Source organism: Opisthorchis viverrini (assembly GCF_000715545.1).
Source record: "Opisthorchis viverrini unplaced genomic scaffold opera_v5_533, whole genome shotgun sequence".
Lineage (NCBI taxonomy): Eukaryota > Metazoa > Platyhelminthes > Trematoda > Opisthorchiida > Opisthorchiidae > Opisthorchis > Opisthorchis viverrini.
The window spans coordinates 26,449-52,471 of record NW_008752190.1 but is presented as its reverse complement, the minus strand read 5'-3'; the positions used below and the strand labels follow the sequence as shown (position 1 = coordinate 52,471).

Sequence of the window (26,023 nt, the reverse complement as noted above, 5' to 3'; positions counted from 1 at the left end):
GGAACTGAAAAAGACTCACATCTTGATAATGGTCAATACTTATTAAGAAACTAGTCTTTGATTATGCTTCCCAACGCGCTGTCAGTAATGAATCAAAAAAGGACAACCAACGTTCAATCTCGTTCCGATCAGGAGTCCTTTTGTTTCAGGGTTGTGTTAAGTTTTATGCCTTTCAGTAGCAACCTAATCAAGCGCCTTGCGCAATAATTTGACCGGACCCAGGCACTGCGACACAAGTTTGGTATCCGCCTTTATTATCAATCAAGTGACCACTAAGTTAAGTGCGACCATCTATTGTTGTCAGTTCGTCCAAGTATCGAACTCCAAGTCAGAAGAATCCGGAGCACATTCGATATCATGATTTCGCAAGTTCACTCCAAAGACATATCTATTCTGCTAGGTCGGTTTAACACAGCAGTCCACCCCCAGAAGGTTACTCCCGCACCTTCTGCTTGAAACACCGAAAACATTCATACCTCCATAGTTTTCATTCTTTAAAGGCATCCACTCCCTGGCATTCCCTACAACGCATATTTCAAGCTTGTATTTCCGGAATTTTTGCAGCAAGAAAGCAACATAACATTAATAGAGCTCACAATGTCGCTGGTCCATTTTTGTCTATCGGTAGGCTACTGGTAGGATAGCGGAGGTTACTTAGAAATTTCTGCTGAGCAGTTTCGACTAATTAGTGGAATGAGTTAGAATTGGTTCGGACACGATATGCCTCGTTGTGCACTTACTCGCTGCAACATTACTCACTCCCTTCTCCACTAATGAGCTCACTCCAACGGTCTTCACTTTGTCTCCCACCGTTACGGTGTTCCTTCGACATCCGTCACCCTTCACCAAAATCGAGTTTATTCTGTCGTACACTCAAGTGTACATTCAGCGAAAGATATCCTGTCAGTAGCTGCGTTGCTTGCTGGTCATACTGTTGAATACCGTATGTCGGTACAATATTCTCTGACTCTGGCTCAGGCTAAAGACCGATTTCGTCTAGTCGGTTAGCCACTACTCGGTGATTTGGCCATGCTTGTTGGTAGGCATCATAGGGCTCTTGCAGTCTAATGGTGCATGTTAGTGATGTAGGCGGACGATGTGGCATTAAATCCTAGTCCTTTGACGTCATCGGTGTAAACGCGGACATGGGTGATAGGCAGAAGTGATTCTGTGTTTCTATATGAGGAACCATGTTTCTACGGATTCAAAGGCATCCGCTAAAGCCGCGGTATTGGCTCAGGGAGTTTGTCCCACATTAGACATCACAAATCCATACAGTCCTCAATCGATGCACTCGCTACATAAATTTCAGTCACTCCATACATGTCCGAATAGGATGATACTTTCATTCATGTTATTGCAGCGCCGACTGCCATTCAGTTCATCACGGTGTTAGAACTTGCATTTCTTGTTCGGAGGTATTTCGCTCTTTCAGACGATTGTACGGATGAGATCGGCAATGTTGTGTAAGTGTGAGTCTATCGCATTGCTAATTTCTCGTTCGTGGCCGAATCGTATCATTCGCCGCAAGGTCACTGAATTCAGCCCCTCGACGCGCAGCGTTTATGATTTATTACATGGATTTAACAGCCATACAATTCTGTTGCGTTTTTTCGGTATAGATAGACGTCAAGTGCATGAGAAAATCTCGATCAAAATACCAAAATATCCTGAAGTTGCCGAAAAATCGCATCATCATCATCATCACCATCGACAGCATGACATCACTGTCCAACACTGATGCTTCTCAAGCACCTGAATGCAGCACCCTTAAGGATGGCAACCTAACCATAAACTCGATGGAAAACGCCTAAAACTCAACAAAGAAAAATGCAACTTACGAAGTGCATTATGTGTATCAATACAGCCGGTTCTTAGTGTAGTGTTCTCGTTAAGTAAAATTTATTGGGAGGTTCGTTTTAAAAACTTTTCGAGGTCTGACCCGTTGACACCGCCGACCCTTCTGACACTTATTTCTTTGTAAAAACGATATTGAACTCTACTAGGAATCAAGCATCAAGGATAAACTGATAAGCTGATGGGACTGCAAAATTCATCGGTTTGGACGAGCTGTGTAGGTTATGCTAGTTGTCGTTTTAGCGAACTAATTTGAGCAATAAGGTGAATTAAGAATGGGTGGCACTACGTGTCAGAAGCTAACAAAGAATTGTCTCTCCCTTGTTTTTTTCTTCCGATATAATCGAGCCTCTCTGTGGTGACGAAAAGGCTTTTCCCTCTGCTTACTATCACAGTAGACCGACCAATTATGATGGGTAAACGATGCAACGTAGACTTACGGTAAAGGTAGTTCACACCCCTTCAGTTAGTGATATGCATGAGGGTATACATATCATCCGTTCGGTGTGGCTGATGGACAGTACTTAAATGTGATGTAGAAAAAAGGCGAGTGAGCTACTTTCATCGGATCATTTCGGGTGAGGCTACATCGGTTAAACGACAGGTTCTCAGCTGAGTACTCATTGCAGTCAAGTAATCTCCTCAAACTCTGTGTTATCTGGCCATTCGCTCCTCGATTACACCACTCTTGGTGCTTTGCTGTCTGTCGTAATAGATAAAGAAAAGACTTTGATTAAATTATTTGAGGCAACGGCTTCGACAGGCTGGAATAGGCTGACTTTTACGTTTCATTCCTGTGTGAACGTAACGGATACAGTCATCCCTGTTAATAGTACGTTCCACCAAGAAGCAGATCGTAAGCACCAGCCCCACATATGATGGTACCAAATTAAGTCAGCACTCTATCACCGCCCACAAAGAAGAGAAACACGTTTTTTTTCTGCTAGGCGGAGTTGGCCACTTTCAGCCAGCGCGTTCATTTGTTGTTCTTAGAAAGGCAGGGAGTCACCTATATGTAACAAGTGCTTCTGCTGAGGCTCGCCATTCTATGAAAACTGCGAGTTCCATCGCTCCGCAGTCGAAGCCAGAAAGTGAATCGCGAGTATATTGTAGAAAACAAGTGTGTCTGTGTGGCAGTGGGTCATCTTACAAGGCTGTGTGAAACCAACTGCATCCAGTGGTATCAACTTGCGAAATTGGCTTCCACCCTGAAGGTGAAGTCGATCTATTCCCAAGAAACAACCTCTGTGCAGTAAAGTAGACCGTAATCGGGTTTTAACGGGGGACGAAGCTAAGTCCCGGCTGAAACCCTTTTATGATACTGTTCCACTGAATGTTGGTATCCCGGGAACTGAGTCTATCTGATTAACCCCAAGTCGGGAGAAACTGCTCCTGAGCTGTCAAAGTTTTTCGCAAACTCACGAGTAGTAATCTTTCGGGAAAAAACACTGTACAGCTTTCTTATTCTGGTTGGTTTAAATGCGACCTGAGATACCAGGCTGCCTATGTCCTATGACTAATGAAATTCTGAAGTCGTGCAGAGCTTTATGGGGTGCGTATGGCAGGCGGTTGGTTGAGCTGGGCGGTTTACTAAGTTACCTAGTTCGGTAAGCAACTCTCTGATAATGCTCCGCGGCTTTTCTGAGTAGATTTACTTCGCCTGCGAGGTGAAACTACGATTTAGGTACTCAAAATAGCCTCATTATGGAAACTATGGTCTATTATGAAGAGGTGCGAAGGTTCCAGAAGGGCAGGAGACTTGTGAACGCCTATCGGACATACTTTACAGTAATCTTTTTCGAATAGTCCAGTTTAAGAAACTTCTCGAATCCTCGGGCTTCAACAACCTCAAAGTGTAAATTTGGCGGTTACGTGTGAACTACACACGCAGTCTGGTGTGCCTTTAATCTGCCTAAATTGATCTAGTATCAGGCAGGTGTTTTCGCGATATTCTGTTAACACAAGCTATTGAGTTTGTGTTCCAATTCTCGTTTGTTTTTGACCATATCGTGTAATCTCAACCATCTAATAATAATCTGTGCCTTTATGTACGTACGCCTGTGTGTATGGTGTTATGCAAAGTGCACTTCCTTGTACCTTCCGTGCACAATCGGCACCACGTTAAACGTACGCGTAAAGAAGCGACCAGGCGAGCAACTGTGTGCCCCTCCAACGTTTGACTTTAACACAGCAACCTTGGCTTACACATACACACACACAAGCACACTCACGTCGAAGACGAAACAAAGAAACTGGCAGATTGAACGCAGCTGTTTTCCAGTCCCGTTCACACATACTATACACGCGTCCGGAAGCTTGAGGTAGATGAAGGGTAACTAGAGGTAGATTAGCTTGCTGAGTGAGTGTGGGGGAACAGGACTGGCTTAAGGACTACCGAATACTTAGGGAAAACCGACCAATGTCTGTAAACCTGTTATGAGTCATGCTTATATGCGTGATTAATGGGTGCCAGCCTGCTGTGCACGTGGGACTATGTTTCATGTTCGTCACCAGTTCGCGTCCTCTGTGCTTACAAGCCAAAAGGCCTGCTTGTTCCTAGGCGCGATGCGCTTTATTGGTCATGGCTTCTATTGGCCCAGCACTGCCGCACATTGTGATTTCGCTTCATAGCATTTGGGTTTGCTGAACAGCTCACTTGTTGGCATATTAATGGAAAAACAGACACTCATGGGGTTTTTCGTTCTCATAGTATATGACTCAAATCCGGTCGGATTCCATGGATGTTATTGGAAACAACTGAAGATATTCGTTCACGGCCGGCATAGTTAGCTGTTAGTTCTGTTTAAGATTTGTTCCTCTTGCGGATCCCCAAATCTGCAGTCTCAAGTGGAATGTTAGTCACTGCAAACTGCTTTTTGATAAAGCGGACGTTCCTGGTGAGAACGTGTTTCCTCTTCGCGGGACTTTCCGTCCTCCTTGTGGGCGAGATGGCTCAATGGTTAGAGCGCAGATTTACTGATCGGAAGGTCTGTGGTTCGAATCCGACCTCTGCCCCTCGAATTCCCCTGTCTAGACTTAAGTGACCTGGCAGCATCCTAGCCCTCGTGCCTCCTTTGGGTGGCATGGCAGTTAGGCACCGAAAGGGTGCTACAGCTGAACAGCTGATCCGTCCTCTTTAGCAGGACTATGAAAATATGAGGGTAGTAGTCTGTCCCATCATACTCATAACACAAAAAGTAAGCTTCAGCGAAGCCTCATTCCCAACCTCCAGCATGAAATATCATCAACACATCGATTGTAATCGAAATGTTCAGTAAACGAAAATCATTCATGAAGTGACTGAATGTAACTAAACCGAAAATTCAGTCATTTTCATGGAAGAAACGTTATATGCACATGTTGAAAGACCCTACATTTTTTTACCCGCGAAGATACTGTGGAATTCGACCCTTAAAACAGTGGCGCTTGTTAACCACAACATCCGTCAATAGCCGGGTTAGCAAAGGCGTGTCTACACTGTCAGCCATTGCACATAAGTTGTATCTCTAAATCAAGCATTGTCAACTGGAAGGTGCAGAACTCGAATTATTGGGAATGCAGTCACTTGGTCAGCTAACGTGCAGGCTTCAAAAGAAACAAATCAGAATCAAGAACTTGTCCGATGCACCATTAGTAGGATCTTTACCAACTACGCCTGGGTGGAACTATATGTGACCTCAGGTCAAGGGTCACCTTATTGACCTCGAGGTGGCTCAGTGATCAAGGCACAAACCTACTGACCGGAATGTCAGCGGTTCGAAACCAACTCCGGCTGCTCTTGTCTAGAATTCAGCAATCCGGCAGTAGCCTAGCCTTGGTGCTTCCCTCGAGTAGAATAGTACCTAGGTTCCACCTGAAGAGTGGGGACTTCGTCAATTCAAGGAGGCTTCAATAGTGTATAAACACGTTAACAGAACGCTTTGCGATACTTTTACTGAGTGCCTTATTAGCCGTTTGACGGGCCATACTTGAGCACTGCTAAACACCAGTGTCTCACTGAACCCTCACATTCACATCACTCTCGTTTGAACAGTCTTCCTCCTGTGCTGGTGTACTTGGTATGCACGGCTCCTAAAACGACGTCCCAGCAACTGCCTTGGTTGCGGTGACCGATTGCCCCGCCTGCCAGGATTTCTCAGTCAGTCACAGCTCAAGCATGAACACGTTCGCCTGATCGGGTGCAAAAATTCAAATGCGTCCTGTCTGTGTAGGTGAAGTAGTGGTAACATGCTCGCCTCGCAAGTTAGACTCCCGGAGTTCAAACCTCCGCAAATCTATGGATGGGCACTGCTGATAGGCTTTAATAAAAGCGAAACTCGAGTCTAGTGCTTCTCCCCTTTGGTGTGGCTCACCAGAATAATTATTCCAGCACAGGAAGAAGACTGTTCAAAAAAGAGTGACGTGAATGTGAACACTGCATATCCTGCAACCATCCACAACAAAATGCATACAGTGCTAGTATGTCCCACGGATTCTCAGGTGGGTTACATCCCCGAGTATGCTAACATATTTCTAAAACGAAGTACGTGTAGACGCCAACAACTAAGGTTTACCATTCAATCATAACTCCGTCATCAACCAGTTGTTGCGGTGAAGTTATCTATACTGGCCAAAAACAGTTGGCTGTGCCACTGCGCAGTATCCGTTGCCTTCTTCACCGTTATGCAATAAACCCAACTTGAACATCCACAGCCAGAATATTGCACAGCGAATTCAAGTTTCAACATAGATTAACCTACTCACGTCCAAGTGCAGAATCACACGGAGGAACGGAATACCCAGTGCAGCCGATGAATGAACTCCCTAGAGCGCACGAACAAAAAGACCCTGAAAATTGGATGAGTCTCGTTTGTGACTCTCAACTAATTTTCCTCTTCGTGAGGAATATAGATAATCAGACACATGTAAACGGAATTGAGACAATTTTATCGGTATAATCAAACTCGGAAATTCAGCAGACTCCAAAAAACCGGTATCTCATGGGGGGAGTGGTACCCTTACAGATCCAAAACCGCGTTAATGACGGCATCCAGTTCCAATTGTACGTATGCTTTTGAATGACACATATCCAGAACCTAAGCAAAATATGTTGCTTCCCATGAATGGTGGATTATCAGGCCCAAATCGCGACATTTAGTTTCCTCATTTATGAGCGGTTTCGACTTGTGTTGAATAAATTGGTTAGTCCTGTCAGCAACCTCTCCTAATGGACCCTGCCAGCCATTTCACCGACTAGGGCATCTGTCAAACGAAGCTTCTCCCATTCATGTGACTTGATGAGCAGACGAACAACGACATGACGATCGATAACGAATCAGCCATTTGTCAACTAAACATAGGTATTTCAGTAGTGAACGGTTAGCGGGACTTTCCAGGGTGAAGGGAAAAAACGAACAGCTCAATATTTCTATGGCCAGGTGGTGATTATGGGGCTGATGGTACTCGAGCGTCTTTTGATTTGACCGCTTTATCGACACGCACACCGCACGAATTAGTAGTGTCCACAGTCTATGTGTGTGCGTTTGTTGCCACCATTTACGCCCGTACCGCCTCTTTCTCTCTCTCTCTCTCTTTGCTGCGTCCGTCCTAGTCAGTGAACTGGTTTGAAGATAACCGAGATTGATTGGAGCCATATTTACTGCCCATGTGAAGAGCTGAGTTGTCTGCTAATGGTCATAGAGATTCCAACAAATTTCGACCACATATGTGTTGTGATCGTGGGTGGTATTGCTGAATCTGCGAAAGGAAACGAATTCACTTACAACCAAGTCAGACAATTACGTAGATGAAGTCGGTGCGCATAGATTTGGAGCGGACTAGGTGAACATGTGCAAGAAGTGAAGATCCAACTTCCGAAGTGTACAGGATACTTACAACTCACCACCAGTCTGTTGAACTAATGCCACACCAGTGTGCAACCGGGTAAACTAAGACAAACTGATAAGGAAATCAAGTTCCGTTCCTCTATCCCTCTTAGTGCCAAAGCACCTTCCTACATGAAGCCACCGACGGAACCCTCTTTCCCATACCCTATTGTCTTTCTATGAAGCACTTCCGTCATAGATACGCCTCTCCCACAGGGACTCACCTGACCAGAACGGTACAAGTTCTCCAGGAGATGGAGATTCCTCTGTGATCAGTTGAGGGGAAAATTTGGTCTAGCAGAGCAACTTCGAACATACCAAAAGGACAGTCCACTGTTCGCTATGGATATCCTGAGAGATTTTCGATCAAGAAAACCCTGATTCCTTGAAAATATGAGGCCCGTATAAGTTGTCAAATTTGGCCGTTGCAGACCAAATTGTGGTAGTTTATAGTCGTGACAGCGGCTCGATTCAAATAAGGCAAGTCATTGACGACCGTGGGGATAACTATTTCAGTTAATTATGATGGAACGACCCAACTCAATACGCCGAGGTTGGTTACTAAAACTTTCGGCCACCACGGGTGACGCTCTTCAGCAGCTGAGTGATGAGAATCATCAGAATTCAGCTTCGAGATCGGGACCTCTCTGTAAACCAAAAACTACAGAGGACCTACGACAACAAGGATTGTACAACGCTGCGTTACAAAACAGATGTATAACACGATGAGAAGACAGGAGATAACGAGATTCCAAGGGGCTAAGAAAAAAGGCGTACGACCAGACGCCTTGGAATTTCCACCAACGGTTTCAGCGAACACGCTCAAAAGCGTGACAGCTTCAAGCACCGTTTACAAAAAGGCAACCAAAATGAGTACAACCACAAAGCACACAAGTACGAATAACCTCAGTGAACATCGTCATAAGCTTGATAGTCTTACATGCTGCATTCAGCAAGGTTGGTAAGCAACAAAAAAAACATTTTGACAAATACACTCATTTGCAAATCAATCAGGTTTTCACGGTAGACTCCATTGTGATATTCTTCGACTGAATGTGCTGCACCAATGCCGCCTCATGTTACAGATGGCATTCGAGATATCGTAGTACATTTTCATGAAGGAAACTCTCCGACGGCCCACGATCGGTTTCGCCCTTCTTGGGGTTCACCAGGTAAGCCCTGCTTACAGTAAGGCTGGTTGTGGAATTCACGTTCACATCAGGTCTCCTGTCCTGGTGCAAGTATTCTGATGGGTCCACGCCAAAGGGAGGAAGTACTGGACTCTAGTTTCACTCTTCTTAGAGCCCATAAGCAGTGCATATTCTAGATCGTGTCGCATCTGTACTCCAAACATCTGACATGCGAGGCCTGAGCCTTATCACTAATCCACCGGGACAGTTGCTGGGTCGTCGGGCAAACCAGTCAAGCGTGAACAGGTTCGCCTGGTTAAACGTGACAATTCAGACGAGTCCAGCATACGGTGGGCAGTAGTAACACACCCACCTCGCATATCGGGGGTTCAAAAACATATATGTTCTCTTCCTCTTCACCCCCGTCGCCATTCTTAAGGACGGACAATTCTGTTTGCCACACACCGCCGTTAGTTGCAGTACCTACACCCGAATCAGCCAAAACCGCAGACAAATGAAATCATTATTGAAACCCCGACGCACAGTCTATCCGAGTCTTTAACGCTTGCACTGTTAAACGAGCTGGACAACAGACTATCCTTGCTTATACACCAGATTATTGGTGTGCGCTATCTCAAGAATGAAGTGCGGATGCAGAGCAGATCTCCCCATCGGTCTCATAGTGGGGCAAATTAATCAGACAAGCAACCGACTGGGTGTTTCATATCTATCTCTGGAGAGAGAACGTGGAAGTTGAGGCCAGTAGTTGGGTAACGCTTGAAGGAGACGAGGAATTCGCTCGAAAACCAATGCTTAGATGCATTTAGTTGCGCCGTTTCCAAGGCAAAGTGCCAATCATTTTGCAGTGTTGCGGATAGTCCTTTCCAGACTCCAACGTTCGAACGGGACTTCAGGTGGCTTTGGCACAGCTACCTACCCCATCTCCCCCAAATAACCGGCGAGCGAAATGTGACATCCAGAACCACTGTGCGGCAAGTACACGGTTCTTAAAGCTGACGGTAACTCATTTTCAGAAAAGGTTCACGCAGTGCGTGGCAACCGGAGGAGCTGGCTTGACCAGACTCACTTATCTTTCATCTTGAAGACGGGACCCGGGGATAGCAAGCAGAATTCCGGATGCGAAGGGGCTGCGTAGACCAAGTCTTTGCACCCGTTGAGTGTTAAAGCATCGACCTACCTACAGGCGCCCTACAATATTCGTGTTCCGTGACTTCAAGGGAGTGTTCGACTCCGCCCACCGCTGCGCTTTCAGAACGCTTGCACAGCAGAGTATGCCCCAGAAGTTCGTGGATATTATGCGCTGCTTGTATTCAGATAATTGCGGTTGCCTGAGTGTATAAGGGGTCCTCCAAAAACTTGTTTACAATTAGCGGTGTCCTACAAGGGTATCCACCGTCAATTTTCTCCCAATTTTGTCATTGGTGACCTAATGAGATAAACACGGAGAGGATCCCCTATCTAGTGTTCAGATATCTTCGAACAAAAGCCCTGCAGATGACATTATTTTCACTTTAGGAAAACATCAGGAAGGCGAAGCATTATTGAAAGAACTGACAGAGGTGATGCAGTCCGTCGATACACAAATACAGCGCTATGCTACGGGAATTCAAGAACCACCGAAAAATTTAAAACAGTGTAGGCACCCAGGAGGTTGTATCAACTTAGCAGCAGTATGAAAAACGAAGTCAACGCACAAATCTCAAAGGCCAATTAGCGCCACGTGATGTGAAAAAAGCGTATTGTTTGTTTTCAGAGGACGGGATCAGCAGTATGACAACTTCGGTAAGGATAATCTTCAAGTCTTCTTCGGTTGGAATGGGCGAAACCGTAGAGACCAGTGAACGAGACCGTGGTATAGCATAAGGTATTTGACTCAAGGAAGGCATCGCGAAACGCAATCTGCGGAAGCTGGATTGTCTTAGGCATATCTGTCGTAAACTGCGCCGTTTCCTGTGTCCGATTCGGAGTGGATGAAGCCCGAAGGTGGAGAGAACGTTATGTGGAGAACGGAATGACAACAAAATTCTGGGTTCCTTTCAGGTGCCAATACTCGCGCTTCGAAGGGTACACTGAACGACATGGCGGTTAATCGATGTCGTTAGCGTCCACGCTATTAGTTTCCATCCAGATTGTCTGAGGTGTGGGGAACTCGGGTGTTTGAGGTAAACTGACCCTAGGGCCTCAATCTATTGTTCCTCCTTTTCATTGCAAAGCCCCCACTTAAGTAAACTGACATCGTGCGGCAACCGGTATCCTTCTTTGGTACCGCTAGCAATGATTATAACGAAATAAATTCTCGTCCTAACAATGTATAACTGGCGGTTTCGAACAAGCAAGGTGCAATGAAACTAGAGTTGGAAGTAGCCTAGTTTCACACCCTGGGTAAAATCTACTGAATGGATGACACGCGTAACCGTGACGATCAGCTCGTTTCCTGTGGACACAAGGAACTCCCCCATTTGGGTGCTTTGTCACTTATTTCCAAAAGTAACCTTACAAGTGGGTGCCAGCTTTGGCATTGCGCTTAAGGTCATCCACAAAGGTAGTTTGGCATTGCGCTTAAGGTCATCCACAAATTTCCACCATAAGGTGGAAATCCCCAACCTGAATTAGTCATGTGACTTAAGAAGCCTCGGCTTTTTATGCTTTGCCCCTTGCGTTATTTGGCGTAGGTGTTTCTTCGAAGGCTCATTCCCTGACAAGTAGACCCTTTCAAACCTCGGGTTATTTTGCCTACCTCGACTCTCGCCATTTAGGAAGAGTACCAGTTAGTGTTTCGGGACCGCCTGGTAATTTCAGTGTTGGGTTGAGTTCAACGTACATTTTAGCATCTGATGGATGGAGGAACAGTCGATACGGTCTATAGAGAGATCGTGAACTGTCTTCAGAGAAAAAGCTGTCCCCCAAGTTAACAAAACCAGCCGCCATTCTACTGCACAACTTCGATGGAAACCCAATCGAAGAATCTTGAATTGCCAGGGAAGTGACTGTAAGTAGACATGGTGATTTGCGTCATAATGATAATTACTATAAACAAAACATCTGTCATCAGCTTTTTAGTTGCCAAACGGATCGGACACAGTTGGGTTTGTGTAAACACGCCCAGGTGATTCAGTTCGGGGGCATCCAAATCTCGATAAACAAATATGGTGTTTTTTAAGAACAATAGACTCCCCGAATAAGAGCCACACACATAAACCCAAGCGTCAACGTCTAGAAATGAATAATGGGTAACCGGTGGGGGCAAAACCGAACCTCGAGTTGGATGTTTAACATCGCGCAACTCTCCCATAACTGCGAGCGAAGTTCGTCACTACTGGAAAGGGTGTCGGACTGGCGCTGCAGCAAACGAAAAGTGAGTCGACCGCAGGCATCTACCAAGCATTGTGAAGTGAAGGTCCCAAACCAAGTGCATGACTAGGCAGATGTGCCGCTGGTGCCGATCAGCTAGGCGAACGAACCATGAAATGCCCACCAAAATTTACAAGTACATAACTCGCCAGAACGCCCTACGGTTCACAACTGACAGTATGGGAAGGTTTGACAGGAAGTGCAAAGCGATCTGAGCAGCACCAAATAAGCTGCTGATTAGAAGCTTTCTGCGACCTCCTACAACCAGGCTCTTTTCGAAGCCGGTGTTCCGGCACAGCGGGAGCCCACCAAGGTTAGCGTGCACCTTTCTCGTTGTGCTAAACAATTATGGTCACTTAACGAAGACCACACTGTGTAAGGTCCAGTCTCTTCGTGACGGACAATTATGGTCACTTACCGAAGACCACACTGTAGCAAAAACTGAAGCAAAATAAAGCCACCCACGTCGCCATGGACGAGTACTCCAGACAATGGTGTTCCGAAAAAATGCGCAGAATCGATCCCAGAAGCCCAACAGCCAAACTAGTTCAATGACCCCTGAATGTTATAACCGAAAACCTACTGGGACGAATGCTTTTAAATCCTGCACTCAAACTTATGATCTCCCAATTGTTACCAAACGTGATGCTTTCAATATATCACTTGCACAAATGTCATTGACCATGAGTGAGCTCTGTCGAGAGGAATATCTGTTTCGTTGCTTCCAACTGTCCGTCAGTTTCATTTTGTTTTGCACGACGTATGCAATCGCCTGTGTAGTACGATCAACCAGGAACGCCGGATTTGACAAGCAACTGCACAAGTGATGAATACAATACAAGTGGAAGCCAAGAGTTGCTGCAAGTTTTTTGGTGTGCAACTTGGGGCGACACCGTCAAGAACCGAATGGATCAAGCGTCTCGTTCTTCGAGAAAATTCATACCAGACTGGTACATGAGATGGGTTAAATCTCTTCACCCTACCTCTTAATCCGGACTCTGCCTTCACAATGATTGATAAAGTAGTTCGACTACAACTGCTCCTGTCATTTCAAAGTGAAACGTCCGCGACTTACCAAGAGAGATCTTACGGTTCTAATGAGGTCGGGTTCTACTACACCTATCAAGTTCGATGTGTGACTCGGCAAACAACATAACAGAGCAAAACAGGATAGAAGGCAATGCCAGATTCAGGCACTCGACAGTCATAGGCAATCTCGATCACACAAAGACTGAATCCCTTGTAAATAACTGAACTTGTTCCTACTGTGAAGGTGCGGTACGAAATTCAAACGGACATGGTTCACCAAGTCGTGTGTGATAGGATTAGCAGAAAAGCACTTGGTAAATTTGACGGTAAAAACTGAAATACACAAATAATAACCGCAGTGCTTCCGATCAGCAATAAATTCGCGGCCCAAATTAGGATAGCCAGTGAATAAAAATTAAGCCATCAGGAAGCATTTATTCTACACAAGAGCATTTTATTTCTTATAAGCTCGACTCTTTCGACGACCACGAGCGCGTTCGAATTTTCTCCCCTTTGAAATCACATATGGACGAGTGTGACTTCCTGGGGCACCAGGAGCGGGACCGAAGTGTCGCTCAGCAGTTCGTCCTTTTCTTGGACCTTGAATGAGAACAGTGCCGCGACCAAGTGGACTACGTTTCGCAAGTTGGTCGAAGGTGATGATTTCACCACCGGCTCGCAAGATGCGCTCTCGGGCACCAGCAGAAACCTTGAGTGCGCAAACCTAGAATATGCACGGAAACAGGTAACGTATATCAGCGATCACTGTAGTAGAGTAGAAATGCAAACCTATATAAAGAGAACACACGGGCAATGGTGGTGATTTCGTGGCAGGATGTGGGAAAGCCATTAGGAAAATCCGTATCTGAACAGATATGCAAGTGATTTGTCTATTGTGAGCCGTTCGAATCCACTGAAAGCAACCAGATTTCAGTTACCCGATATCTCAACAAGCACTGACATGCTTCTGTTCCAGAGTACACGACAAAGACACTCTAACTACTGAAGGCTATCAAAAGCTATCCCAGGTCTCAAGTGTTCGCTCGGATGAGCATAAACATACGATAGCTCTTGGGCACCCCGTACATTCGTTATTAAAAAACAAGTAATTTCACCAAACCGCAAAGATTTTCATCTGGGATCTTTGAAGGCAAGATCACGATATTCGAAGGTAAATAGCATCAGTGGTCTTAATGACGGAAACATAGTGGAGTGAGATATTACAAACCGACGTTTCCGCTGCCGCGGAGAACCATTTTCAAAGACTTTGCTATCAAATATCGAAAAGATCACTCACGACACCAGAAATGTCGGATTAGAAAACTTTGTTGCAGCACACGGTGTTCTGACTACAAACTAACTAAACTATATTGCGCCAAATTCGCTGATTTTGACTTAGAACCCCTAAGTCTTGTTAGTAGGAAACACTTAATCGAGCAACGAACCATCACTATCAACGAAATATCCTATGATTTTCAGTGAAATATGACTGGAGTAGTCGTTTCTTGTGGCGAATTTACAGCACTCGGGGTACCATGTTCACCCAAAACTCTAACTACTTATGCGGAATACAGTAATAGAAATATTGGAGCTGGATGAGCCAGCTTGATATTGCACGTGAAATGGTGATTACGGTCAGTGCTGTGGGATCTTTGCACTTTTTAATGAAGATTCACGTGACCCCGCTTGCAGGTAGTTAAAAAACCTGCAGATGGGATGAATCCGATCCTAGCTGCCTAGTTGTCCATCCACTGCTATGAGATGAGCAGAAGACGCTGGGTCACTCAAGCTGGTAGCTTGTCTAGTTAAGTGCTGTCCAGAGCTGTAAGCGCGTTATTCGTGGTCGTTTTCCTCAAGCATATAGATATTATTTCCAGTAGACCCCTACTCCACCATTTCCATTTAACCCTTTACTAAGTTCCCCTCCCACATCACTGTATGGCAGGTGTACGGCTGGTGAGGATGATGAGTACAGTTTCTTTCACTCAGCCCAACCCTATTCTTTGACCTACACGCTAAGTCGTTCCTGAAGCCCTGTAGAGGATACCAAGAGAGGAATACTGGGGTGGTTGCAAGGATCGCAACTATCTCAGTGGAGTCGAAGAAGGTAGATCTGCCCAATTATTCAGCTAAAGGCTTCCTTCTGTCGACGGCTGGATTCATAGTGAATATGTCCACCACAAAAATGATTCCCAGACCGGATATGCACAGTTATTGACTAGAGATACTTCTCAAGGACGAAACTTATCCACCGAGATCTCTCTGCGGGCAGCGACAGCACCCCGGTGGCGCGATAATGGCTCTTTACATTTGTTATTGAAAGTTGAAATAGTGCGTAGCTCAAACGGATAAAATCTGCTTGACCTTAAACCAAAAGTTACGTGCGCCGTCGTACAACTGTCGAACAGGGACCTAGTTGTAGTTTGTTACCAAATTCACACTGAGGAAACTGTAAACTCACTGTTAGTTTTGGAACTTCGCGAATGCGCAAATCGTTGGTGATGGTGCCGACGCACACGGCAATCTTATTTTCTCTGCCGGGCTTTTTCATGAGGCGCAGCAAGCGGGCAATGGACAGTGGTGGTCGATTGATCTTACTCATGAAGAGCCGGCGCATTACTATCTTATTGAACTTGGATTTGGTTCGACGCGCGAGAAATTTATAGGCTTTAACCAAAAGCCGAAGATAAACATCATCACTCTTCGGATTGTGTCGGACAACTTTCCGGTCGTACTTGTGGCAGATGTCAATACCCTGAATGGGGATAAACACAAATAAAAAAGAATGAAGTGACGGATGCAACGCAACTAAAACTGAAAGTTGAAACACCCATCATCCCACGATTCAAGTGACAGTATGTTACTCCTCTGCATTACGTCATTAGAAATATTTTACCGCTAGTATCAATAAGAAGTAAGGCCAGTTCGGTAGATAACATCACGAGCTTCAGCTCCAACGACCCAGGTTCGAGGACCCTGAACATAGATACTTTCAAAACGGGTTGCCGGCCAGAAAGCTGTCGGCTCTGTGGACCGTCAGGCACCATGGCAAGGTCTGCGGAGCAAAGGTGTCTCCCATTAATTCTTGACCCTCCCTAAGGCACTATGCGCCAACTGCAGCGGCCATGTGATCTTCTACGAGAAGCTATTGGTCTACGGGAAGCTCTCTCCTGAGTCCACCACATTAAGTGGTGTCAGACAAGGCTGTCTTCTTTCACCTTTCTCACTCAACTTCGGTATTGATGGGACCATGGAAGACTCACCATCAGCATCTAATGCCTGTGGGGTGAAAGTTCTCCCGGGGGATTTGCTTACATATATTGAGTATTCAGACGACATAGCTCTTTTTGGAACTGACCCCGTGGCAATGTAAACAATATTAAATTATCTAAATAATTCCACCTCACGGCTTGGCATGCGCTTCATACCTGCAAAGTATAAAGTGATACTGCATGACTGGATGGACTCAAACCCTAGCCTCATGTTTGCGGATGAACCGATTGAAGTAGATGACAAATCTGTTTAATTGGGCAGCTACATTAGTCCCAGCAAACCAGTCACATCGTGAAAACACTGGTTGATGCAAGCCCATTGATTTTGTCACGCGCAAGACATCTCTGTAGCTAAATCATATCGGGTCGAGTTAGCTGAGGGGTTTTCAGAGCTTAACGTTAATGATGACAATCATGATTCGAACGGTTGGGAAAGGGTAATAACTTATGATCAGAAACACTATCCGAGGTCGACTGCACAGTATCGTAACGACGAGCAACTCTCGCCGGTGCCAGGAAAACCATAGTAGCAACGACTATGGCGCACTCAGATCCTTCAAGCGCGGAACAGCCTAAGGATCGACAGAGAATGCTCGTGGATAACGGACTATTGGGAATCGGAGAAGACTTTTGTCACCAGAAACACTCTAACCCGGATAATTCAGACCTGTCTCAGGGTGTCATTACTAGTGTTTTTGCATTATACTCCGTATTAACCATGCTTCACTTTTACTTACAGCTTACGCGCGTCCGTTCTTAGGCCAGTAAAGCGCTACTAATTCTATGCAATCCTCTTATCAAAGAATCAAATCATTCAGCGGTTGCACCATTTCGATGCTTAGCTAAATGCCAACGGATCGAGGCCGGATGACTGCGGTATCGCCAAGTTGCTCAAGCCTGGACAGGAGCAGTAGAGATACTGAGATCGGGTTCAAACCATGGAGCTTTCGGTCACTAAGCTGGCGCCTTGACCTTTGAGTCATCTCGCGCCCAATCAGGATATACTCCTTGTCCGCAACAATGGAACCGCTGCTAGGACTCGTGTCTCGACACGGACTCGAATTCCCTAGATGCCACCAAACGCCGGAATAACTGGTTCCGAACCTGTCGATTCGAAACCTCGATTCGCTGTCGTGGCCACCAGCTCACACTCATCTAGAGACCATAGGTGAAATAGAACCCTGGACGATGAGCACTGTTCAAAGACGAGGGTGAAGTCCTCAGTCAGCGCTTGTCCGATCCGTTTGCTTGCATTTGGGAAAAGGAGTCTGTCCCAGACAACTGGGGAGAATCGGTGATAGTGCCCGTTTTCAAAAAAGGGGCGCGAAGTGAGTGTAGTAACCACAGGGGGACCCCGGTCGTAACGACTGTTGGCGTCAATTGTGCTTCGTCGCCTTACGGTGGCTCATGATAGTGACGCGAGAGCATCGAGCGGGATTCCGACCTGGTAGGGGTTGTGTTGACCAAATCTTCACACTTCGTCAGGTGCTAGAACAACGCCATACGTATAAGTGACCCACAATTCTAGTATTCCTGGATTTCCGAGGCGTATTGGACTCGGTTGATCGGTCTGTTCTTCTTGAGACGCTTGCCTGCCAAGGAATGCCCCGGAAGTTTGTAAACATAATACGTTCTTTGTATTCTGACTTCCGGACGTGCGAGTGTACGGAGATCTCTCAAAAAGCTTCCGTACACAAAGCGATGTCCGTCAGGGATGTCCACTCTCTCCATTCCTTTTTAACTTCGTGAATGATGAAACAATGAGACAAACGCTAGAGGGTCTCCAAAACCCGAGTTCAAATAGCCTGTGAAGAAAACCTTGTCCATCTGGAATATGCAGACGATATCGTTCGAATAGAAGAAAGCGCAGGTGTTTTTGGATGAACTGACCAAAGTCATCCCGTCATTTGGTGTGCAATTCGCACACACAAAGTGTAAGGTAACGCTCGTGGACGTGCAGTCACTGAACACGCCACTTATAATCCAGGAGGAGGAACTGGAAGGTGTGGAGCGTTTTACGAATCTTGGAAGTTGTATTAGTTCTAATTTTATTGCGATAGATGAGGTGGATTCACGAATCTGCAAGGCTCGGGCCGCGTTTGCTAATTTGAGACACCTATGGCGTCAGAATGGTTTATCCCTGAAGCGACGTGTCTATCAAGCTGCAGTACGGGCTGTTTTGTTGTATGGCTGTGAGACGGCCTATTCGAGCAGCGGAACTGAACCTTCTTCGGGTGTTCGGCAATCGTTGTCTCAGAACCATAGCTCGTGTGGGTTGGCGTCGGTGAATCCGTAACGAGGTAGTTAGGAAGCGCGTTCCCGGTTGTGCAACGGGTACTTGCATTGAACAATGTGTCCAGCACCAGAAGTTGCGTTGGCTGGGACATGTGTTACGTATGCCGAACCATCGTTTGCCGGAGAGAGTGCTGTTTCCATGTCCTACTCAGAGTGGAGTAAACAGAGAGGTAGTCAACCCTTGAGTTGGCAGAGTATGGAGATTACGAAACACCTGGGTTCTGTCAGTGCTACTCGCCTTCCAGGATAGGGACCGCGTGACCCTCACTGTGCCTGGTTGAAGACACTACAAGATACGGCAGCCAACCGATGTCAGTGGCGTTCTTGCTGCCAGTTTCTATCCAGATTGCCTGAGTGAATGTCTGGAAGTATAGGCACCTCGGAATAATTGTGGTAAGCTAGCACTCAGTCCCTCCCCCGTGTATCTTTACTCTTTTCTTCACAATAAGGCTTTCAAATAAATCACGGTTGTACGGCAGTGAAGCATCGGTGTTGAACACTGATGTCATGCTGTCGGTGATGATGATTTACTTTGGATGCATCTGTATATGTGTACATCAAATCAATTCAATTTATCAGCTATAAACCGTGTGCAAGAGGCACATTGGTTCTAGCTGCTACAGTTTCGATCACCGGAAAACAGGAAAGTGGAACCAAGCCTTGGGGGTGAAAGCATGTTCTGTTTGTCCAGAAATTGGGTAGCTACGCTTTGAAGGCGATAGCTTTGATGCACGAACGCGACTGACTGCGCGATTGGGCAATCACCGCCAAAGTCACCAACCACTGGTGATTTTGTAGCCACCCAGTCACCCACATACTTGCCCGTTTAGCTCACAGTCGCTCACTGGACCACGAGACTCGTCTTTTTCGTACTTGCAAACCACGTCACATCAAGGTGACTCATCAGACGTCGATTGTCTGCACCGTCTGGTGGGCGTAGCAACCACTCATGTGCTGACGTGCCCACATATACGCAAACGGATCGACAAATAGGGAAACCGAACAGTCAGCACACAGACTCACGCGCGCGCAGGGAGCAGGAAGTCAACCTCTCCACAAGTCCACGGACAACCATGGAACACGTGTATCAGCAATACTGAGGAGAAAACAAGTTCCCACAGTCCGGACCTTCACCAAGGGACTCTCACACACGATAAGTTCCTTTTTTTTCTCGCTCCCATTTCGCACTGTACTTATTTTTATACGTGTCGCAACCATACTAAAAACTTCTATCAGTGCACATACACCTTATGATCTGTATTATGGTCACCATCACCAGTGCACTAATAATTTGAGTCCCGGGGTCTCCATCTAGAGAGGCGGTAGTTGCACACCAGCTAATTGTGCTTCCTAATGTTTTAGCTGATGTACTGAAATTGATAGAAGGTTAAAGCCAATCATTCGGCAATCCTCGTTCTTTGTTTCTGGCACAATCATTCGAGTGCGCAACAGTAATAACTGAAGAAATTTACCACTATGCTGTATTTAGCACCTTAGGCATGAGTGCTTATCATGAAGTTCCAATCAGTTCGAAAGACAAAGCGGCTTTCAAGGCGTGCAAAGAACTGCCTCGATTCCATCGCATATTATTCGGTGTAACCAACGGAGTGACATGCTTCCAATGTACTTCTGACTATATAATCAGAACCGAAAACTGAAACGCCACCTATGCTGACATTGTCATTATTTTTGGGACTACCAAAAGCGAGTGACGGTAACCTTGAAATATGAAATTACCCCTAACGGAAAGAAAAGCATCATGGCAGCCAAACAGATACGCCTACCTGGTAGATCTCAGAAGGAAATTATCAAACCAGGTCCCAAATGAATGCACCCTTTTCGTCAATTTCTTCATGCACACGGCGCTAAATCCAACAACTCGTTGTTGGGGTGTCTGTTCACCATTCGCAATGAAAACCGTGCTTCTGACAATCAGTGCATGTGGATGCAGGTCCATAGGAATTTAGAAGAGCTAGAGAACCTTATGGTCACGGAAGCCGACAACGTATTCTTGGTTGTCCGTAGCCTTCTTTTCAAGAACAGACACCAAGCGAAAAGAGGCATACGCCAACATTGTCTCTCCGTGAAATGAAGCATTATCACTCCCGGGAAATGTTCAAGCTCATCACTGACCAACGGTGAGTTTGCTTCAGGTGTGTCGCAAAAAAGTAACATAAAAACGACAATAACCAGCTACGGAAAATGTAACTCTCCTTCTTTAGCTACGTCAGTTACAGACCTGGGAAAGACAGCCTAGTGGCTAGCGCACTATCCCGTGTCCTATGCACCATCAATGTTACGTAAGGCTAACAATACCCCACACGAACGGTTGTTTCAATATGCACACCGCTCAACCTTTGGAATCTCGCTATCTTGGTTAACTACCCCCGGTTCGTTGCTGTTGCAGACAGCTGACAGGTTCTCGAAGTATCAACCGCTAATGGAGGAAGTTGACCTCTTGAACTGCAACCTACGTTTTACAAACACCACTCATAGGGATGGGAGAGTAGAAACCGTATCCCTTCGCCACCTAGCCCCAGCGGTTCAGAATACAACTGACGACGTCTTCAATCTGTCCGAATGCAAGAGGGACACTGAACACCCAAACAATGCTGAAAGAGTCGNGGAGAGTAGAAACCGTATCCCTTCGCCACCTAGCCCCAGCGGTTCAGAATACAACTGACGACGTCTTCAATCTGTCCGAATGCAAGAGGGACACTGAACACCCAAACAATGCTGAAAGAGTCGAACGTCAGCCAGATAGCTCTCGAGCATCTGAACCCCCTTCGGTACCAACCTTCGGAAACCAACCGAGTTGCCCTGAAATTCTATAACAGAGCCGCGTTCATCCTTACAGACGGATAAAGAGGTGCCTGATTCAGAACATCCCTTATTTACGTCAGTTAACACGTGCCATTTAAAACGATGCCAAGATGAATATCGTGACTTGTTTGCTTATAATAGTATTCACCTTGTTACCTGTACGGAATCTTTGGAGGTACATTCCAGCTCATCCACACCTGTTCTAGAACAAGTAAAGCGTTGTTTAATCTCACTAACTGGGGCTGTCCAGACTCATTTTTGGATGCAGCCTAAACGTCAGTCACCACCGGCGGCATGCGTGACTAAGGAGGGTAATTCCAACCTCTAGCAATTGGCAAACGCGGATTGCAAGAACACTCCTGTGTATAGCTCAACATGACAAGCGCAGAAACTGCTGGATGAGATAAGTTTGAATCTCTGTGACGGCTTCTAAATAAGCTTAAAGCGGCACGCTCGTAATCAGGTTGTCGTAGGCTTAAAAGTGGTAAAGGCCTTGAAACACCCGGATTACGATAAAATCAATTGGTGCGGCCTTTTTCCTTTGAACTGAACCATCGGTAGGAATCAGAAATGTGAAAGGAGATGTACCTGCCTAGTTCAGCTCGGCTGACATGTGTGCTCTCGTGCCAATCACGAGTCATCATGGGAAATGTAAGGTGAACAAAACCGTCCATGAACAATTAGCGGTGCACATCTAACATAAACACTAAAAACGGACCGCCGTCGAACCCCCGGTAAAAGGAATGCAGATGCAAAAGTTGACATAAAACAAGTCTTATTTCTTAAAAATCGACGCCATGTGATAATAATCAGACCACACTAGCATGTGAAAGCGCTGTCGGGCCTTCAGGATTGGTCCAGAAATCCTTCAGCAGCACCCACATTCAAAAACCCATAGCTGCGACCGATACCTAGTGTTAAGTCAGTACGAGAAATGCAGAGGAGCTCGCTTTAGGCGAAAAAGTGCACGGCGTTACCTGCACAAGTGGAACCAGTAATACACATCCTAATATCCAGTCCTGCTTGAGACACGGCATTCTGTGGGAACGTCTGCCGGTTATACTAAACTCCGTTACATTTTTGTCGGATATTTGTTGAATTTGCGAATTCTTCCAACTTGAAGTGTTCTAACAAGGAATTAGGACTTTTACGGGTAGTTCAACGGCTGTACGGGAACGAGCATGGCAACAGCCGGTGTGGAAACACAATACCCACACCAGTAATCCCGGCAGTACCGACTGATATGAACCTAATTAACATACGTAAAGCGGAGAACCCAGGAACGACTAAACTGCATTAGCTTAATCCTACGGAGAACTATGCAGATTTGGGCTCTAACCCTACAACCTTATATCCAATCTCCGTAGGATGGATGTACGGACTGTCTGACCGAATTTCTCTGCACGGAGGAAGATGTCTGTGAACTCTTGCCCAAGACAAAACCCTTCACCAAGTTGTAACCCTATGAACCTCACCAAGGACTCCGAGGAAAACATTATTCAGCTCAGCGAAGCATTTCTACACATTTCGTCGTCACTCTCACGACAAAACTGTCCGCTTGGAGGGAAGCGATTATCATGTCAATCTACAAAACTGGTGACCGCTCATTACATGGCGACATTAGACCCATTAGCCTCCCCACAATAAAGTGCAAAGCAACAGAACACATCCCAAAAGGATCATTCTAAACAGCTTCATCGCCAACAGACTTTTACACTTGGCGCAACACAGACTTCCCCCAAAACCGCTCTTGTGTACCGAACGCACCTGCGTCCACGGAGAGCTTCATATATCGAGGCCTAAAACAATTTGGGAATTCTGCACTGGATTAGGGACTTCGTTTCAAGCATAATGCTCCAAATGGAAGTCCGACCACCCTAACCTTTGGCTTCGTGTTCATCGAAGTCCGACCACCCTAACCCTTGGCATCGGTGTTCATCGTGGTCCGGAAAGCTCTGTTCTAGGACATTTCACCTTTCTGATAATGAGCTCTAAAACCCATGCTTATCCCTTGCGGACGACTTGAGGTCTTGGGATTCTAAAGCCAGTGCACTTCAAATGTATGTCGAGACCGGAAAGCAGACGCCACTGGACCGACGCCTTCCTCTGGATGACGGAAATTGTGCACACATCGCATGGAGGAAACTTGGCAAACGCCTTTGTCGTCCACGGCAACGAAATATTACGGAGCTGGATAGCGAAAAAGACACCTGTACATCTTCAAACATGCCCTCGTCATTGCATTACGAAAACGCGGCCTAAAAGATAATCGACGTTCTTCGGATGTTTCGGCACATTAGCAGTGGTAATCGCGCGGACCTCCAGATACTCAATGGAGCCCATGTCGGACCGTTTGGTGAATAAGTTGATCAGGTTGACAACCCAACAATCGAGGTATTAACCACTATTGAACCTGTCCACAGAATGCACCAAGAAGGTTGCCAACCTTAAACCCTTAAAACCGAACGATGGGATAATTAAGCCTTGTTTTGGCGAAAAATTTTGGCCATCGACCCAATTAACACACGGCGAGGACACTATGGGTGCTCGAGTTAAGAGTGTGCACCCTGACTAGACATTATTTTTTCATCTCGGGCAGTGAGTGCGTGGAGCGACCTTCATCCGAAAGCCGTCGACAGTGTGGTCCCAACTTAGTTCAAATCATTTTCAGATACCTTTTTGAGCAGCCACGAGAGAAAACCCACTACCATGGTGGTTAGCCAGGAATATCATTAGCAAACCTTTTTGATTTTCGTGACCTGAGAGATTCGCGAAAGGCCCTGTAACATTTCAGTGAAAATAGCAACATCAAGTAGCTTTATGCGCATCACAATAATACTTTGACCCAATTATACTCGACATTTGTCTGAGTTATATCGTTTTTCGTTACGTAATCCCCAGTGTCTTGATCGATTTCTACAAATCAATTATACCTAAATCGCCACCCAACTACACAACTACATAGTCCTAAGTAAGGCATTTGTTTTTCGAGGACAGTTATCATAGGATAAAACAACGGGGAATTCTTTGACGTTGTGGGAATAGCATCAACCGTGAGATAGTGTTGCAACACCTTTTCACGGGGAGTTTTCGGGCAAACGCCTCAATTCTGAGTTCAAGCCGGAGAACCCGGGCCTATACACTGGAAAAAATTATCCGAAACTCAGAATAAACCATGCGCAGACAGAAAAATATGAGGGGGCACAGAAACCAGACTCACCATCCCGAAAACGTGCCGGTAGATACACTGACGCGCCCCACAAAACGCTACACGATTTAAACAAAAATCGGGGAAAATAGGCGGGGGCACGAGCCGTTGCGTTCCATTCCTTATGAATCGTATAACGTAGCAGTGTTCATTTGGATGGAACCATCGATAGCGCAGACGTGTTTACGATAACCTTGAAGTTAACGCGCGTGACAACAAAATTGGAGGAAACCGCCCTGGGTGACGGGGGTCCTTAGGCTCACACCTCAAATTTAACTGAAAACGTAATTTGGGAAATAAGTCTTTGCCGTAACGTTTCAGAACTTTTTCGAATCCAGCAGCTTTGATGCAAATTGTTTAAACCTAATAGAGTTACAGTATGGGACAAAGCGACCACTGCGTGCTGACCTGAAATTTCATCTGCTATTGGGCCAGAAATCCCAAGCCCCAAAAGTGGAATCGAAACTTCTGCCGTGCAGACTTCTCAGGAATGCGCATCGCCCTTGAACAAGTTAAACTGGGACCAGTCTCAGTGGAAGAATTATATAGGACAACCGTCCAGAAAGTTCACGAGGCTGACGCGACGCACGTCCAAAAGAACGGCACGCAGTCGGATGAGCCACAGGCTGCCTGAAAGGATTCAGCGGCTTCCGGAGAAGAGGGCCCAACTTCTTTCCAAATCCGACTGCAGATGATAAAGAAGATGAGCTGGCATTTCGTAAAATGCGGAACCGCTGTAAATCATAAGTCCGTCAATCGAATATACGAAAACAAGACACCATCCTGGACCTCGCTCGGAAAAACAAAAACGTACAGTTCAAATACATGAAATATCGCCGCAGAAAAAAGTCATCTCGGTTCTCTTCCGGGGACAGGAACACAGAACCTACGAGTGATCCAACAGTGATAACTGAGGTTTACAGAGAACAATACGCAGGTATATTTTCAGCTCCAGCTTCCTCGTCACATCCACTCTTGTCAAGGTGTAACCACGAACGACCTCTAACCGACTCGGTCTTCACGGTGGAGGACACTCGTCAACTCTTGCACAAGATCAACCCATTCTGCGCGTCGGGTCCGACGAGGTCCATCCAAGAATCCAGAAGGAAACGTCCTCCACACTGACAAATCATTTATACCTGGAGTTTCATCAGTCGCTTGACGAAGGCCGCC

At 46.0% G+C, this 26,023-nt stretch overlaps 1 protein-coding gene across 1 annotated transcript; it reads right to left on the bottom strand.

Moving 5' to 3' along the window:
* Window positions 1–13,669: 13,669 nt before the first annotated feature.
* Window positions 13,670–24,910, bottom strand: T265_11593 (hypothetical protein; the record flags this gene model as incomplete). Its single annotated transcript, XM_009178284.1, has 3 exons — window positions 13,670–13,976; window positions 15,714–16,007; window positions 24,863–24,910. 3 exons carry the CDS (start codon window positions 24,863–24,865, stop codon window positions 13,707–13,709), a joined length of 567 nt encoding a protein of 188 aa, XP_009176548.1.
* Window positions 24,911–26,023: the final 1,113 nt, after the last annotated feature.